General features: G+C 53.8%; 6 protein-coding genes across 6 annotated transcripts; 4 read left to right on the top strand and 2 right to left on the bottom strand.

Annotated features, from left to right (window-relative positions):
• Positions 1–51: 51 nt before the first annotated feature.
• Positions 52–862, bottom strand: BJX67DRAFT_142369 (uncharacterized protein). The gene has a single exon (XM_071024671.1). The coding sequence runs from the start codon at positions 613–615 to the stop codon at positions 157–159; it is 459 nt and encodes a 152-aa protein (XP_070885215.1). The 5' UTR covers positions 616–862; the 3' UTR covers positions 52–156.
• BJX67DRAFT_142328 (citrin) lies at positions 858–3553 on the top strand. The gene is made up of 4 exons (XM_071024669.1): positions 858–1434; positions 1503–2705; positions 2758–2920; positions 2969–3553. The coding sequence occupies exons 1-4, from the start codon at positions 1252–1254 to the stop codon at positions 3517–3519; spliced, it is 2100 nt and encodes a 699-aa protein (XP_070885214.1). The 5' UTR covers positions 858–1251; the 3' UTR covers positions 3520–3553.
• An 800-nt stretch (positions 3554–4353) lies between these two features.
• On the bottom strand, positions 4354–5317 carry BJX67DRAFT_142342 (DUF5321 domain-containing protein). Its single transcript, XM_071024670.1, has 2 exons — positions 4789–5317; positions 4354–4692 (listed from the first exon to the last, which is right to left on the bottom strand). Exons 1-2 carry the CDS (start codon positions 5270–5272, stop codon positions 4457–4459), a joined length of 720 nt encoding a protein of 239 aa, XP_070885213.1. The 5' UTR covers positions 5273–5317; the 3' UTR covers positions 4354–4456.
• A 187-nt stretch (positions 5318–5504) lies between these two features.
• On the top strand, positions 5505–12022 carry BJX67DRAFT_356012 (C50 family peptidase). The gene has a single exon (XM_071029363.1). It carries the CDS (start codon positions 5561–5563, stop codon positions 11846–11848), a length of 6288 nt encoding a protein of 2095 aa, XP_070885212.1. The 5' UTR covers positions 5505–5560; the 3' UTR covers positions 11849–12022.
• A 122-nt stretch (positions 12023–12144) lies between these two features.
• Positions 12145–13536, top strand: BJX67DRAFT_388678 (S-formylglutathione hydrolase; the record flags this gene model as incomplete). Its single annotated transcript, XM_071034390.1, has 3 exons — positions 12145–12409; positions 12478–12902; positions 12974–13536. The coding sequence occupies 3 exons, from the start codon at positions 12145–12147 to the stop codon at positions 13157–13159; spliced, it is 876 nt and encodes a 291-aa protein (XP_070885211.1). The 3' UTR covers positions 13160–13536.
• A 649-nt stretch (positions 13537–14185) lies between these two features.
• Positions 14186–14560, top strand: BJX67DRAFT_382043 (uncharacterized protein; the record flags this gene model as incomplete). The annotated part of the gene is made up of 1 exon (XM_071033145.1): positions 14186–14560. One exon carries the CDS (start codon positions 14186–14188, stop codon positions 14558–14560), a length of 375 nt encoding a protein of 124 aa, XP_070885210.1.
• Positions 14561–14699: the final 139 nt, after the last annotated feature.

Here is a 14699-nt window from a genome sequence, read left to right as displayed (position 1 = left end):
GGACGTGGGACAGTTGGGCTAGGCCAGGACAAGGTCAATCTGGTCCCGACGGCGACGGGAGGAAACCTTCCGGCGGGCCCCGCTCGCCCTGTCCGGACGACGGAGTCCAAGACAGAGACTGGGGCTGCGAGCTGCGGGCTGCGGGCTCTAACCGAGTCAATGGATAAATACCGGGAAATGCAATCCAGCAGTTTTCATGCATAAATGATTGTCATCCTGGTCCAGCCCAGGCACGACACCGTGGGGGAACGCCCGGTGAGAGACCCCAACAAAGGGAGCTCCAACTTGGAAGTCAACGAACTCAGCGCAAGATTGTCTCCAAGCGGGAGCGGAGGGGAAACACGGGAGACGGGATACCCCCTCACGAGTTTGTGTTCCGGGGTTTGCCGACGTGCGGAGAACGTGGATTTTGTTGGAGACGGGTTGATTAAGTTGCTGGATTGGGCTGAGTTTGTCTGTTGAATTGACTACGAGGGACATTACAATGGATCGATTCAGCTTGACAATGCGATGTTGAAGAACTTGCTGGTCATGATGTGTTGACGCATCTGGATGAGACTGAGAATCGGCCTCAGTCCGAGTGTCGGGTAATATCGTCGGGGCGGTGAGGAGCATCGGGCGCTCGTGACCAGCGACCAGGGTCAAAGCGGAGTTGCCACGACGAGGATGGCCCAGGGCTGAAAGGCGGACAGCGAACAGTGGACACTGGCAGCGTTATTATCCGGCGGTTTTATGGTCAAGGTCCAAGGGGCAAATAAGGCCAAAGAATTTTTTCGGAACAAACTCAATCGGAAAGCAAAGAGAATAATGCAGGTGAACAGAGGGTGGGCAAAAAAAAAAGAAAAAGACAAAAAAAAAGCAAATTGGCCACGTCGATTCGATTTGCTCTGATTCTGATTGCTTTATTTTTATGTCTGTCACCTGATGAAAAATTTCATTGCCATCGAATCTCGGGCGGGAGCCATCTGGAATCTGAAATCTGTGACCTGGACGAGTTGTGAATAAGAATTGTTTCTGGATGATCCCCAATTTTTTCTCCCTCAGTCTTGAACCTGCATTCTCCACACTGTGACTCTCTCGCCTTGTCCCCAACCCCTTCCCTTCTTAGGTCATCGTATCTTTCTCTTCTTCCTTTCGCTGCGTCGGTCTTTACTTTCATTCTTATTGTTTGCCTTCCCCTTAGACTGTTCTGTCGTGCATAGAGGATAGACTTTTTTTTTTTTCTTTTCTTTCTCCTGTTTGTTATTGGCCATGACAAGCGTCAAGGAAGCCGTCAAAGAGTCCCTCGTCGGGTCCACCCTCGACGAGACGGGCCTGTCGAAGCAGATCAGAGCGAACTTCCTTCGACATGCCCGCAAGGACGAGGAGACTGGCGAGCTGTACATGACCGAAGCCGACTTCGTTGACGCTATCGCTCCGAAGCACGAAGACTACGTGAGTTTCCGAATAACCTCATCCCAAAATATGAATTCAATTGACTGGGCTTGTCTTTCCCCTTCTAGCACAAAATCAAGCGAGAACACTACGGAATCCTCTTCAGAGTCGCCGACGCCCGCCGAGCCGGCCGAATCGGTATCCACGAATGGGCGACTTTCGAGAACCTGCTTGCGAAACCGGACGCCGAGTACGAGATTGCCTTCCGCCTTTTTGATGCAGACAGAACAGGAACCGTCAAGTGGGAGACCTTCCAGAAGGTGTACAACGAGGGCAAGGCCAAGGACAGCATACCTTTCGACTGGAACTCCGAATGGGCCGCCCTCTACACAGGCAAAACCAAGGCCCGGCATGAGATGACATACCCGCAGTTCGCGCAGATGCTGCGAGGACTGCAGGGGGAGCGCATCCGACAGGCATTCCACGTGTTCGACAAGGATGGCGACGGCTACATCGAACCGGAAGATTTTCAGCGTATCATCCTGGAAACATCGAAGCACAAACTGTCCGACTACGTGCTGGAAAACCTTCCGAGTCTGTGCAACATCTCGGCTGGCACGAAAATCTCCTACGCCACCGTGCGTGCGTTCCAGAATGTGATGCGCGAGATGGACATGATCGACTTGATTATTCGCGAGGCGACGGATAAGAGCGACGACGGCAAGATTACGCGCTCGGATTTCCTCAATGCCGCTGCGCGGCTGACGCGGTTTTCCCTGTTCACGCCGATGGAGGCCGATATTCTTTTCCACTTTGCTGGGCTGGATGCGCCGTCTGGTCGTCTTGCGCAGAAGGATTTTGCGAAGGTCATCGATGCCTCGTGGCGCGTGCCTGTTGCCGTTGCGGAGCAGGCCGTATCGACTGCGGCGGGCGCGGCGCAGAAGGCTGCGGACCGGACGAAAAGCGTGCTGCACGGCGTTTTGGAGTCTGCGCACCACTTTGCGCTGGGGAGTTTGGCCGGTGCCTTTGGCGCGTTCATGGTTTACCCGATTGATCTTGTCAAGACGCGAATGCAGAACCAGCGGACCAGCCGTGTCGGGGAGCGCCTGTACAACAACTCGATTGATTGCGCTAGGAAGGTCATCCGGAATGAAGGGTTCCTGGGTCTGTACTCTGGTGTTATTCCGCAGTTGATCGGTGTCGCTCCGGAAAAGGCGATCAAGCTTACTGTCAACGACCTGGTTCGTGGATGGTTTACCAACAAGGAGAACGGCAAGATCAAGTGGTTTCATGAGATTTTGGCTGGTGGTTCTGCAGGTGCCTGCCAAGTTGTGAGTACACCGTTCCGGGGGGTGGGAAGTGATGACTATGCTAACGGGATAGATCTTCACCAATCCTCTGGAGATTGTCAAGATTCGTCTGCAGGTTCAGGGTGAAATCGCCAAGAATGTCGAAGGTGCTCCTCGGCGTTCTGCGCTTTGGATCGTGCGGAACTTGGGTCTGATGGGCTTGTACAAGGGTGCTAGTGCTTGTCTGCTTCGTGATGGTAAGCTGCGTTTCTGATTCTATCATTTCTCCCACTAACAGCGGGCAGTTCCCTTCTCCGCTATCTACTTCCCTACCTACTCCCACCTCAAGTCCGACTTCTTCGGCGAATCCCGCACACATAAGCTCGGCGTTGTACAGCTGCTCACCGCAGGTGCGATTGCCGGTATGCCCGCCGCCTACCTCACAACACCCTGCGACGTGATCAAGACCCGTCTGCAAGTGGAAGCCCGCAAAGGAGAGGTCAAATACAACGGCCTGCGCCACTGCGCAGCCACCATCTGGCGAGACGAGGGCTTCAAGGCCTTCTTCAAGGGCGGACCCGCCCGTATCCTCCGCTCCTCCCCACAATTCGGCTTCACCCTCGCGGCCTACGAGGTCCTGCAAAAGTGGCTCCCCATGCCCGGCGCAGCGGAGGTCACCCCAACCGGTCAGGTCGAGCCGGGTGTCGGCGTCCCCATGGCCAAAGAACCCCTCCCCTACCTGCGCTCACGGAACGCCCTCAAACTCATCCTCGATCTGGACGAGAACATCGGCCGCGTCCCCATCCCCGATGCCGAGCGGTGGCCGAAATTCATGCGGCCTGCAGCGAAGCAATAGACAAGAAGAGGAGAATAGAAGATAAGAAAGGACATAATTCTGTTTTTACTAGCGACGCGTCGGCTTTTTATTTCTTTCTTGTTTTTTCTTTCTTATATCTTTGGGGGTTGGACTGGATTGGATTCGATTCGATTGAAGATACATTTCCTTGCCTCATGAAATACAACTTCCCACTAACCACTACCCACCCCTTCGCAACCCATCCCATCCTCAGACTTTGTGATGTGATATGAGGATATTCGGGACCGATCGGTTGACTCCTCGATCGATTGATGATCTTACACCATGTACCAAAAGCAGATAGACTGGGGAGGGAACTCGTACCGTACCAAGCCATGCCATAGCATAACATTTGACTGATGCTCAATTGAACTTTGCATAACTGCTAGAGCCGTGCTTGCTATTCTGTACTATGCTGCGTGGAGGTGGTCAGTTTTCTCCTTTGGGATATATTGCCACAGGCTGGGGGGTACTTTGATTTGGGTGCTGGCTTGTAATGGACATTGCGTTGCATATATTTTTTTTTTTTACCTAGTTGTGTGAATAAAGCTGACTTGGCTGACTTCGGGCTGGTTGGGGGCCAATTTTCTTTCCTTTTCGTCTACTTCCATGGTAGTGGGGGCTATGAGTGAATATGTATGTGTCTAACGTTTTGATACCTATGGTCTGGTATTTGTCTTCTTCTCCTGGGTTTGGCTTTGAGGAAAGAGTACTCCTTTTAATGTGCTTCATAGTGGTATTCCAGCCCGTATGGGATCGTTTATGTAGATGGATATTATACAGAGTACAAGATGGTACTTATGACACGAGGAGATAATGTCAAGACTGTAACCTGTGTCCATGTCGAAGCGTGCCACATGCGAGATCGATTCGCTATACACTCCTTCCAAACATGCCGTGGCATTGGTATAAGGACACTGTAACGCCCCGGCCTCGTTTAGAAAAAGTTGACCTTCCGTTTCGTGCTCTCCTTCGCGCCGGACTGGTGAGCCGTGTCCACATCCTTGTCAACCGCAGGAACGACGGGGTCTTTCGACTTGGGCGTTGACGCCGACTTTACCTCTGCCTTTGCCGTCGCATTCTGTTCCTGTTCCCGTTCCTGTTGCTCGACGGACTCCCTCTCCTTCCTCTTCCGATGCCAAAGCGAATCCTCCTGCTCGATCTCCTTCAGGACTAGACGCGATCACACATAACTTAGCTCCAATCCAATCCAAGCACCTCAAAAACAATGGAAAGCATTGGGGAAAGGAAAGGCAGAACAGAACATACCATCCTCCCACTCCCTCTCAACCCCCTCATCCCCCTTCCCAAGCAACCTCTCAACATCCACGGCTTCCCCGCGCTTCACCTTCTCAATGACCTCCCTAAGCAACCGGATCTTCGCATCCGTGCTCCGCGTATACGCGCTGTATTCGTTCTTCAGCGCGATCATCCGGATCGCTTGCGACCCGATCAGGATGAAGATGATGATGTAGAAGGAGGCTGGGTTCCATTCCTTGGAGGTGGTGGGGGTCGGCGACGAGGGCGCGGGTGGCGTAGAGGGGGAGCGGTTCCGGAGGAATTTGGGGACGAGAGATGTCCAGACGGAGGCTTGCGTGAGTTTTGGGCGGGGGAGGGGGGTTGTGCTATAATTGGGTCTGGATCTTTGGCGATGCGGTTGGGGTTGTAGAGTGTGAGAGTGTGGTCGTCTGGGTGTTGGTGTTGATGGCGATGATAGTAGCCGTGTCGATAGGCGTAATCGCGTGGAGTTCATGGTGAGGGAGGCCGCAGGCGCAGTCACAGTTGTCGACTGAAGTCTTGGACTTGGACTGGAGTGAAGCGGAGCTGCGTCGGAGATCAATGCTTTGATTGTCGCCTGAGGCATTCAATCTCGAGGTGGCCATGCGCTAGTCCATTTACGGGCCTCGTTGCTGCGCCAACGCCTTGCGGCTGCGTCGGGCTGGGCCTGAGCTCCGTCACTTTCCTCAACCCCAGGAATGAGCAGAGCAGAAACGACATCACTTGCTAGAACGGCCGCATACCAAGGCAAAAGGCCTCAACCATGGCCGTAACAACGCTCGTCCATGATTCCCCATCCCCCGCGGAATTGGTAACACTCAAACAGTCACTTCGATCAACAACAACATGCACGGCTGCGACCGTGTTGTCCCTACAAACACTCCTCCGCTCGACAACGCCTGCGTCAGCGTCCTTGGAAGCGGAGAGCACGGCATTGAAGAAAGGTGCACGGGGGACGAGGAATGCGGTCGTTACGTCGGCATCGGCATCTACATCTACATCTACGACGAGTCGAACGAAATCGGCAAAGTCACGAACGAAAACAGGCGCGCAGGATGCTGTTTTGGCGACGATAACGGAGAATAATAACCCGGGACTATCGAGTCAGGAGAGGCTTGTGCTTGCTACGGAGGTGTTTAATTTGACCCTGAAGACGCTCTCTGATGCGGTGAAGACGGGCGCGTCGACGTCGGTACTGAGAGGGAAGGAGTCGCCGCAGAAACGGTCTACGAAGCCGGGACGGTCGAAGGCTGGACAGCCGGCTGAGAATGGCACATCTGAAGCCGATAATGGAGTTTCGGCTGTGGCAGAGTCTGCCCGGTTATCTCTCTCGTGCTTGCGGATGCTGAAAACAGAGCAAGGAGGACAGGATGATGGACTGCCGAATCTTCAGCTGGAACAGGGGGCTTGTGTTTTGGCTGGGCGGTTACTTGCCCTGGGACTGAATGATATGGCATACAAGGAATTAAGGGGTTTGAAGAGGAGGATTCAGCTGTATCTCGATAGTGTATCGACCGGTCGGAAGCATCCCGGGAAGGAAGCTCGCGAGGAGGAGGAACAGCGCAAGGAATGCATGTCTGACATTGTGTCCTTCTCGAATATCTCGGCTGCTCGGTCTCTGCATGGTCTGTTGGTTTCCTTCCACTCCACTGCGCTGCGTCTCATTGCGGCGGAGAAGCGGCCGGCCACCGTACAGAAACTCGTCCCCTCGCTACAACTGGCGGACGAAAGCAGCCCTGCGAATGTGATAGTTGAGGCTATTGAATCCGGAGCTCTCAATAAAGAGAAAGGAGCAATTCAGCTTCAGTTGTTGTCTAGTACAGTTTTGTCGCTGTGCTCCCTAACGCGGACGCCTCGCAGTGGCAAGGATTGCCTCAAGCCATCCACAGTCTTGGCCCTACAGTTGTTATCGCTCGAGATCAGGTCTTTGTCTTGGAAAGTTTCTGGCCATGTTTGTGAGGGTGGTAAGGAGATGTGGGATCCTCTGGCGCGTTACCTCGGCGCTTTCGCCAATGCGACGAAAGGTGTAGAGAAGGCCGAGTTCGCTTCAATCTACAGGACTATCGTTCGACTTCAATCTGCCTCTACAAAGTCGCAGAATCGCTCTCCAACCACCTCCCAAGATAATACGTCAGTCGCACGAATCGCTATCGTTCTCGGACAACTTGCGCAGGATGCAGGATGCTATCAGGAAGCGCTGCAACTATTCACGGAATCCGTCGACCCTCTTACGAGCGGCCAATGCCTCGGTTTAGCAACTGTCCGGTGCAAGATTGCGTCTCTCCACTTTCAGGGGGTCAAGTCGTCGATGAAGTTCTCACCTGCTAGTATCTCGAACGCCATTTCGGACGCGACCACCGCGCTGAGCTTACCGCTGAAGGGGAGCCCTGTTGACCTCGATGAACTTCTGGTTGAAGCGGCGAAGCTCAAAAAGCTTTCCATGGGTTGGTTTGGGGAGGCAATATCGAAAGACCGGGACCCGCAGGTTGAGAATGCGGTTTTCCCACATGTATACGAATATTTGAATGCTTTCGTACGGTTCTTGCGTCGCTACATTGGACGCCGGCCTACGGATGATGAACACGCGGACCAGGTCTCATTTCAGAAGCGCGTTGATGCAGCACAGACCATTGTAATCGCTGCTGTGGACTCGACTGTTGCGATTGGAAAGCTCTCTGTCATGTCGCAAAGGCCACCCTGGGACGATATAGTCTCTACCCTTATCGATTGTCATCGCCTGCTTGCGACAATCGAGCCTCCCGAAGACTCTCGCGAAAATATTGGCGAAAACACTGGAATGGCTTTGGTCAAGCTGTCGAATCTGTTCTGGTCACGCTATATCAAGGAGAAGGAATCTGGGAAAGGGTGTCGCGAACTTCTGCCGCTGTTGAAGCAGTCTGCAAACCTGCTGTCTGGGTGTTCATCATCTCAGCGAGCGACGGGCTTCGCGCCACTCAAATATGAACGTCTTGCCCATACATATGGGGAGGGAAATATGGTTTCCGACGCAGAAGTTGCCTTCTGCCAGTCTATTGGCGAGCATATTGCAACTGGCGCCCTCGAGAGAACAGTTTCCTGCCTGGATGGACTGTTTCCCCATGAGATCAGCCATGATCCGAAAAGCACTGCATTCACGCTTGGACGTGTACTCTCTGCGTATCTGAAAGTGAAGCTGCGGAATAAGAGGTCTGATGTTCACGACATCTTTGATGACGAGACGCTTCCCGCTGCCCAGCGAGGCCACATTCTCGAGTGGCAGATGGGCATTCTGACCGAAATTCATGGTACCGCCTACAACGAAGAGATGTTCCGATCTGTGTTTGTGGAAATTGTATCGCGGCTTTTGGAGGTTTACTCGACTGAAAAACATCCGGTCCGGCGGTTGCGGGTGGTGCTCCTTGGGTTACGATTTGCTCTGGAGCACCCTGTGTCCTTGGATGGATCACTACTGCAACGATTCGTTGATGAAGGAACGGATGGTGTGGAAGGCGAAGGAAACGGGGATGACTCTGATATAGCGAACCTGGCAGCTCACTTGCGAAACTCGGTCCGCCTCACGCTTGGCCTCCAGCAGGGCAGCCTCAACTCAGAACAGCTGAACCTCGTTACGTCCTCTTGGACGTTGATGCTACGAAACGCACAGGATCTGAAAGCCCTCGTTTTATGTGTCGGAAACGTCGAGTATTACCTTCTCCAGATGAAAGCTGTTGTCGACTACACGGAAATCCACGGGCTCTGGAAATTCCAACTTCCTACACTCGAATTGGTACTGCGCGTTACCGAGCTGCAGGGTATGGGGACGTTCTCGGAAGCTATCGTTGTCCTTTCGCGGCTTGTCCTGCAATATACTCGGCTTGGGTACTGCACCAAGGCTCAAAAGCTGCTTAGTCGGGCCGATGACTACATTGCCCACCACGATATTTCATGCTTGGCGAGATTGTCATATGAGCTAGCTCGTGTGGGCTTTCTGCTCGAAACGGGTGATATTGAGAAGGCGGCAAGCGCTCTTTCGGGCGCTCGGATGTTTTATGAGAGGAGCCGGTCGAAGGAAGATCCGAGTGCATGCTCGGTGCCGATGAAGATTTCGTGGGAGAGACTCGTTGCTGATGCCGCTTTTATGAGTTCACGACTGTCTTTCGCCCAAGGCTTGATCAAGGATGCGCTTTACTTTGCCAAATTGTCCGTTCGGCTGAATTGCAGGATATGGGCTAAGGTCGAGAAGCTTGCCCAGAAAAAGCAGGAAAAGACTAGCTCGAGTGACAGCTCCGACCTCGAGATCGTGGTTGAGGGAATGGCTAAGCTTGAAGTGTCACGGACTTCCTCGACTTACTCACAAGGGGCACCATTCTGGCCGCATATCGGCTCACATCATAGCTCCTTGCTCAATCTTGCAAACCTGTCTGCACATCACGGCTTGTTCCAGGATGCTATTTACTACGGAGAGCAAGCGCTGAAGATCAACAAGTCACTAAATGCGAATGTTCGCTTGATCGCCTCGCAAGCCCAGCTGGGGTCTCACTGGATTCTTGGTGGGCGTATTTCTGAGGGCCAGGGCCTTCTCGATTCTGCTAAAGAGCTGTCTCAGCAGTTAGAGGATAGTATCGAGCTTGTGTCGCTGCAGATGAGTCTTGCTGCTCTTCGTCGGGCGCAGGGAGATTACCGCGGCGAATATCGATCACTCCGGGACGCTGAGAAGCTGATGTGCGGTTTCATTGATCCCGGGGCTGCTAAGGATTCAGCAGTAATGCCCGAGCTGGAAGAGAAGATGGAAACATTGCGAATCCGGCCCAAGAGTAGGTCAACTAGACAGCCAGCTGCGACAACGAGGAGAACTCGTAGCACGACTACTTCTGGACGGGCTACGCCGGCAACTACATCTGGGCGAAGTACACCAAAAGCGCCGCTTCCGAGCTCAGATTTGAAAGACATTGATTCGAGTACTCTACTCCACGTTAAGAGCGAGATTCTTCGGCAACAGGCTGCTTCTTTACGAGCTCAGCAGGAGTTCGACAAAGCCTCTGGGCTGCTGAGTGATGCTCGGAAGTTCGCAGTGACACGGGATAGCAAGATATCGTTGCACATCGGAGAGAGTGAGCATCTTCTTGCGGATGCCATTCGGCATTTTGCAACCCACGCGGTATACTGCGTTCTTCCTGAGTCGACCATTTCCCTTCCATCATTGCAATCACCAACTAAGGGGCCGCCAGAAGCTAGCTCTGCTGGAAAATCCTCTTCGCGGAGGGTAAAGGGCCCTACTCGGGGAACACGAACGAAGGCTCAACCAGCCACAGAAGATTTCTCGGTAATGCTGTCCAAGGCGGGAGAGTCGCTGAACGGCATTTTCAAGACAGCCACCAGCATTGGGTCGACCCTTGACAGCCATTCCGCTTCTCGCTTGATGAGCCGGATATCTATGCTGTCTCATGTCACAGCCTCTCAAAACCAGATTTCGTTGCAGCAGTCGCCAGCAACCATGAACGAACTCGGCCGCATTGGCTCGTTTGCGCGAGAGCGCGCCGCAATACGCATTGATAAACGACTGGCCGATTACTGTGATCCGCTCCTCTGGCCTACTTCGGAACTTGTGGAATCGGGTGACGTGGTCTCTGATTTTACTGACGGGTACGTTGATATTCTCCCAGACAACTGGAATGTGCTCTCCTTATCTCTGAGCGCGGACCAAACCGAATTTGTTGTGTCGCGATTGCACTGCGGCCGCTCCCCCTTCTTGCTGCGTCTCCCCCTCAGGCGAGGGAACTCGAAGGATGACGAGGAGCAGTTTACGTTCGAAGATGGGCGAGAAGAGATGCAGCAGCTGATTCGACTGGCAAACGAGAGTGCTCATGCGGCGAAATTGCAAGTCGACAGGCAGGCGAAGAAGGATTGGTGGAAGAACCGGGAGGCTCTCGACCGTAGGATGGAGAATCTGCTTCAGAATATCGAGAATGTCTGGTTTGGGGGATTCAGGGGCATCTTCTCCCCTATCCCGCATGACACGAAGAGCCTGGCACATTTTGCAGCTTCGTTCCAGAACCTCCTCGATAAGCACCTGCCTTCGAGACGGAAGGGAAGCCGCGCGGCAGGGCCGAAGTTGACCCTTCATCCGAACGTGTTGGAGTTGTTCGTCGGGGTTAAGAACTTGCAAGACGAAGAGGATCCAGAGGATACGCTGATGGACTTGTTATACTTTGTTGTCGATATTCTACAGTTTCAGGGAGAGCGGAACGCGTACGATGAGATTGATTTCGACATGATGGTCGTCGACACACTGGATGCCGTGAGAACCTACCATGAATCAGTGAAAAGGGATGCAAGCCAGCGGCCAAACAACACTGTTCTCGTCTTGGATAAGTCCTTGCATCTGTTCCCGTGGGAATCCTTACCCTGTCTGCAGGGGCTTCCGGTGTGCCGTGTACCATCCTTGGAATGCCTGCGTGATCGAGTGCTGCAGTTTAGCGAGTCGCAAGGCACCGGCTTAGGCATTGACCGACGAAACGGCACCTACATTCTCAACCCTACTGGAGATCTGCAGACGACCCAGGGAACCTTTGAGAAGGATCTGTCTAGACTTGATGGCTGGAACGGGGTGGTCAATCGCCAACCCACGGAGGAAGAGTTTAAAGACGGTCTCGAGTCAAAGAGTCTCTTCCTCTACTTCGGACACGGGAGTGGCGCACAATACATCCGCGGCCGGACCGTCAAGCGGCTCGATCGATGCGCCGTCACCTTCCTTATGGGGTGTAGCAGTGGAACACTCACAGAAGCTGGCGAGTATGAACCCTACGGCACCCCAATGAACTACCTCCAAGCGGGATCGCCCGCACTGGTCGCGACGTTGTGGGATGTCACGGACAAGGACATCGATCGGTTTGCCAAGGCCACCTTTGAGCGTTGGGGGCTGCTCGATCCCTGCGGGGACGAGGTTGGAGAAGACGACGCCAAAGTGGCTCTTGATGCGGCTGTTTCCCAATCGCGACAGGCGTGTGTGTTGAAGTATTTGAATGGGGCTGCGCCCGTTGTTTATGGTGTTCCTGGAGTATTTTTGGAGTAGTTATCTGCATGGTTGGCGTATCCATAGAGGTTCTGTATATATTCTTATAATCATGACGGCCGCGTGCCTCTGTACGGACTTGCGATGCTGGCCCAGGGCGCCGGGGAAGACAGGGAGACATTGCCTGATGGGGAGAAAAGATGCGGGGAGTGGAGTAATTACCATAAATACACCCGTACGGCGCAATACAGCCCCTCATTCCCCTCATCCCTCACTGCAGCTTTCTTCAACCCTCCCCGCCAGCTTCACAGTCTTTCCTCTACCCTCGCCCACACTGCAATCCAGCGATCATCACAATGTCTGTCACCACGAAAGCAACAATTGCCTCCTTCGGCGGCAAGCTCCTGAAGCTCAGCCATGCCGCCAAATCCACGAACTGCGAAATGTCCTTTAATCTCTACCTCCCGCCGCAGGCGTACAAGGACCCGTCCAGCAAGATCCCAGTCTTAATCTATCTCTCGGGGCTCACCTGTACGGCGGATAACTGCTCTGAGAAGGGCTTCTTCCAGCACGGCGCATCGAAGAAGGGCATTGCGGTGCTGTACCCGGATACTAGTCCTCGTACGGCCCTCCCTCCTAGTAGTATACAAGGCCGTGGGTAATTCTTTGCTAACAGACTGGGGGTGCAGGCGGCCTCGACATCGCCGGCGAAAACGACTCGTGGGACTTTGGCACAGGCGCGGGCTTCTACGTCGACGCCACGAAGCCGCCCTACAACAAGGGCTACAACATGTACACCTACGTGACCGAGGAACTTCCGGCGACGGTCTTCGGCGCCTTCCCGCAGCTTGACGCGGAGCGCGTCAGTATCACGGGCCACAGTATGGGCGGGCACGGGGCGCTGACGCTGTTCTTGCGCAACCCGGGCAAATATAAGAGTGTTTCTGCGTTTGCGCCGATTGCGAACCCGGTGAATTGTCCGTGGGGGCAGAAGGCGTTTGGGGGGTATTTTGGGGATGGGGAGGAAGAGAAGGGGGGGAAGTGGAAGGAGCATGATGCGACGGAGTTGGTGAAGAGGTGGGGTGGGAAGAGTGTGGATATTTTGATTGATGTCGTATGTCCTGTCTGTTGAAATGGTGGACTGGTCGGGGAAATGTGTGGAGAACTGACTGACGAGAATAATAGGGAACCGGTGACAACTTCTACAAGCAGGGCCAGCTCCTCCCCGAGAACCTGGAGAAGGCGGCGAAGGAGGCTGGCGTGACGGGAGTCAATGTTCGGTACCAGCCGGACTACGATCACAGCTACTATACGATGGCGACGTTTTCGGACGACCATGTCGAGCATGCCGCCAAGTATCTCTTTGCATAGTGGGTTTCTCCCCAGATTTGTTCTCCGTGCTCTCGTTGCAGAGCTGTGTGGAGGGTATTGATGGTGGACATGTTCTGATGTTGGCCAGCGACCGGCGGGCGAACCTTTGATGATAAAATTTGATAGATAAATGGATAATGTATTTCTCATCGGCATGTCAGCCTTGTTCCGTAGAAGAATACTATCAACGGACGGATTCTGGTTGACAAGGACATGGCTCACTGTTGGGGGAGGAGGGAGGGATGAGAGGCCAATGTTGATCATTATTGAAGCCCAGGGAAGTCCTCAATGGCTGGGTAAGGAGGAGGAGAATGACAATTGAGGTCGGAAGTCCCCAGTCAGCCATTCGTCGAGGGAAGGGAGAGATTCTTGGCCGTGGGGGATCGATGTCTGGTCGTTGGAGAGGACGGCGAGAGTTGAAAAGAGGGGCACTCTGCTCCGAAGTCGTCGACGAGAGGCTGGTCGCAGCTTTCACTCATCACATCTGCACATGGAGCACAGCAAGCAGGGAAATGCTGTCCAGTCAAGAAGTCAAAAAGCCTCCTCCTGCCGGGTCATCACGCTGTGCGGTGATCACAACGTGCCAGACTGCAGATATCGCATCCTTCAGTGCTCGTTGCCGAGAGGACAAGCTATAATTGGATCCGGGGGCAGAGAGTTTGAAGAGAGAGGAATCGGACGCAGGATGATAGGCCAGCGTCCGAAGCTAAGAGTGTGATGGCGTGCTGGACGTGCAGCGTCGGCGCTTAGCAGGAGGCAACGCATCGATTGGCCTCGCTCCCCCACGAAAGAAATGTTATAAGAGCTGCTGCAGCCGCCATCGCTGTGCAGTTTCTGAAACAACTCCCGAGTTCGCTTCGCTTCTCTTCACACTTCTATTTTTGTACTGTCCGGCTGGCCCAGACACCGTCTATCTTTAACCGCCGTTGCTGTTGCTCTTGATCTGCCATATAAGACTTTGTTGACCGAAGTCTATCGTCGTCTAATACACCTCCTTCTCAAATTCAATTGCTCTCACTCCTCAAGATGATGCGCGCTTCAAGGCCCAATCTCCGACTCACCACCGGCCCAGCAATCTCGGGCTCTCTCTCCCTCAAGTCCCCCCTCCCTCGCTCCCCTCGCTCGCCGCGCTCTCCGCTCCCTCTCAGTCCCGCCCCGGCCTCGTCAATGCGCTTCTCGACTCTCCAGGTGCCCCAGCCAAGCTACAACTACGTCAACTCGTGCTCGTCGAAGAGCATCCTCAAGAAGCAGGCGAGCAGCTCGAAGCCGGAGAAGCGGATCCAATTCTCGACAACGAGTCCGACGGTCCATTGCATCACGCCGATTGAGAATCGAGACGAGTACTACGGGAGTTATACCAAGCTTTCAAAAGAGGAGCGGCGGTGGATTGTTCGCGAGTAGCTGTCAATAGAAAACTGCCGATTGCGGGCAAGTGGAAGGAATGCGGCCTTGTGTGAAGAACCTGGGGCATGTATATGAGATGTACTTACGACTTACGATATGACTGGCATGATCTAACAACACCTTTATATTATATTAT

This window comes from Aspergillus lucknowensis (assembly GCF_044049455.1).
Source record: "Aspergillus lucknowensis strain CBS 449.75 chromosome Unknown BJX67scaffold_26, whole genome shotgun sequence".
In the NCBI taxonomy this organism is placed as follows: Eukaryota; Fungi; Ascomycota; class Eurotiomycetes; order Eurotiales; family Aspergillaceae; genus Aspergillus; species Aspergillus lucknowensis.
Note: the sequence above shows the minus strand (reverse complement) of the source record. Positions and strands in the feature narration are given on the sequence as shown.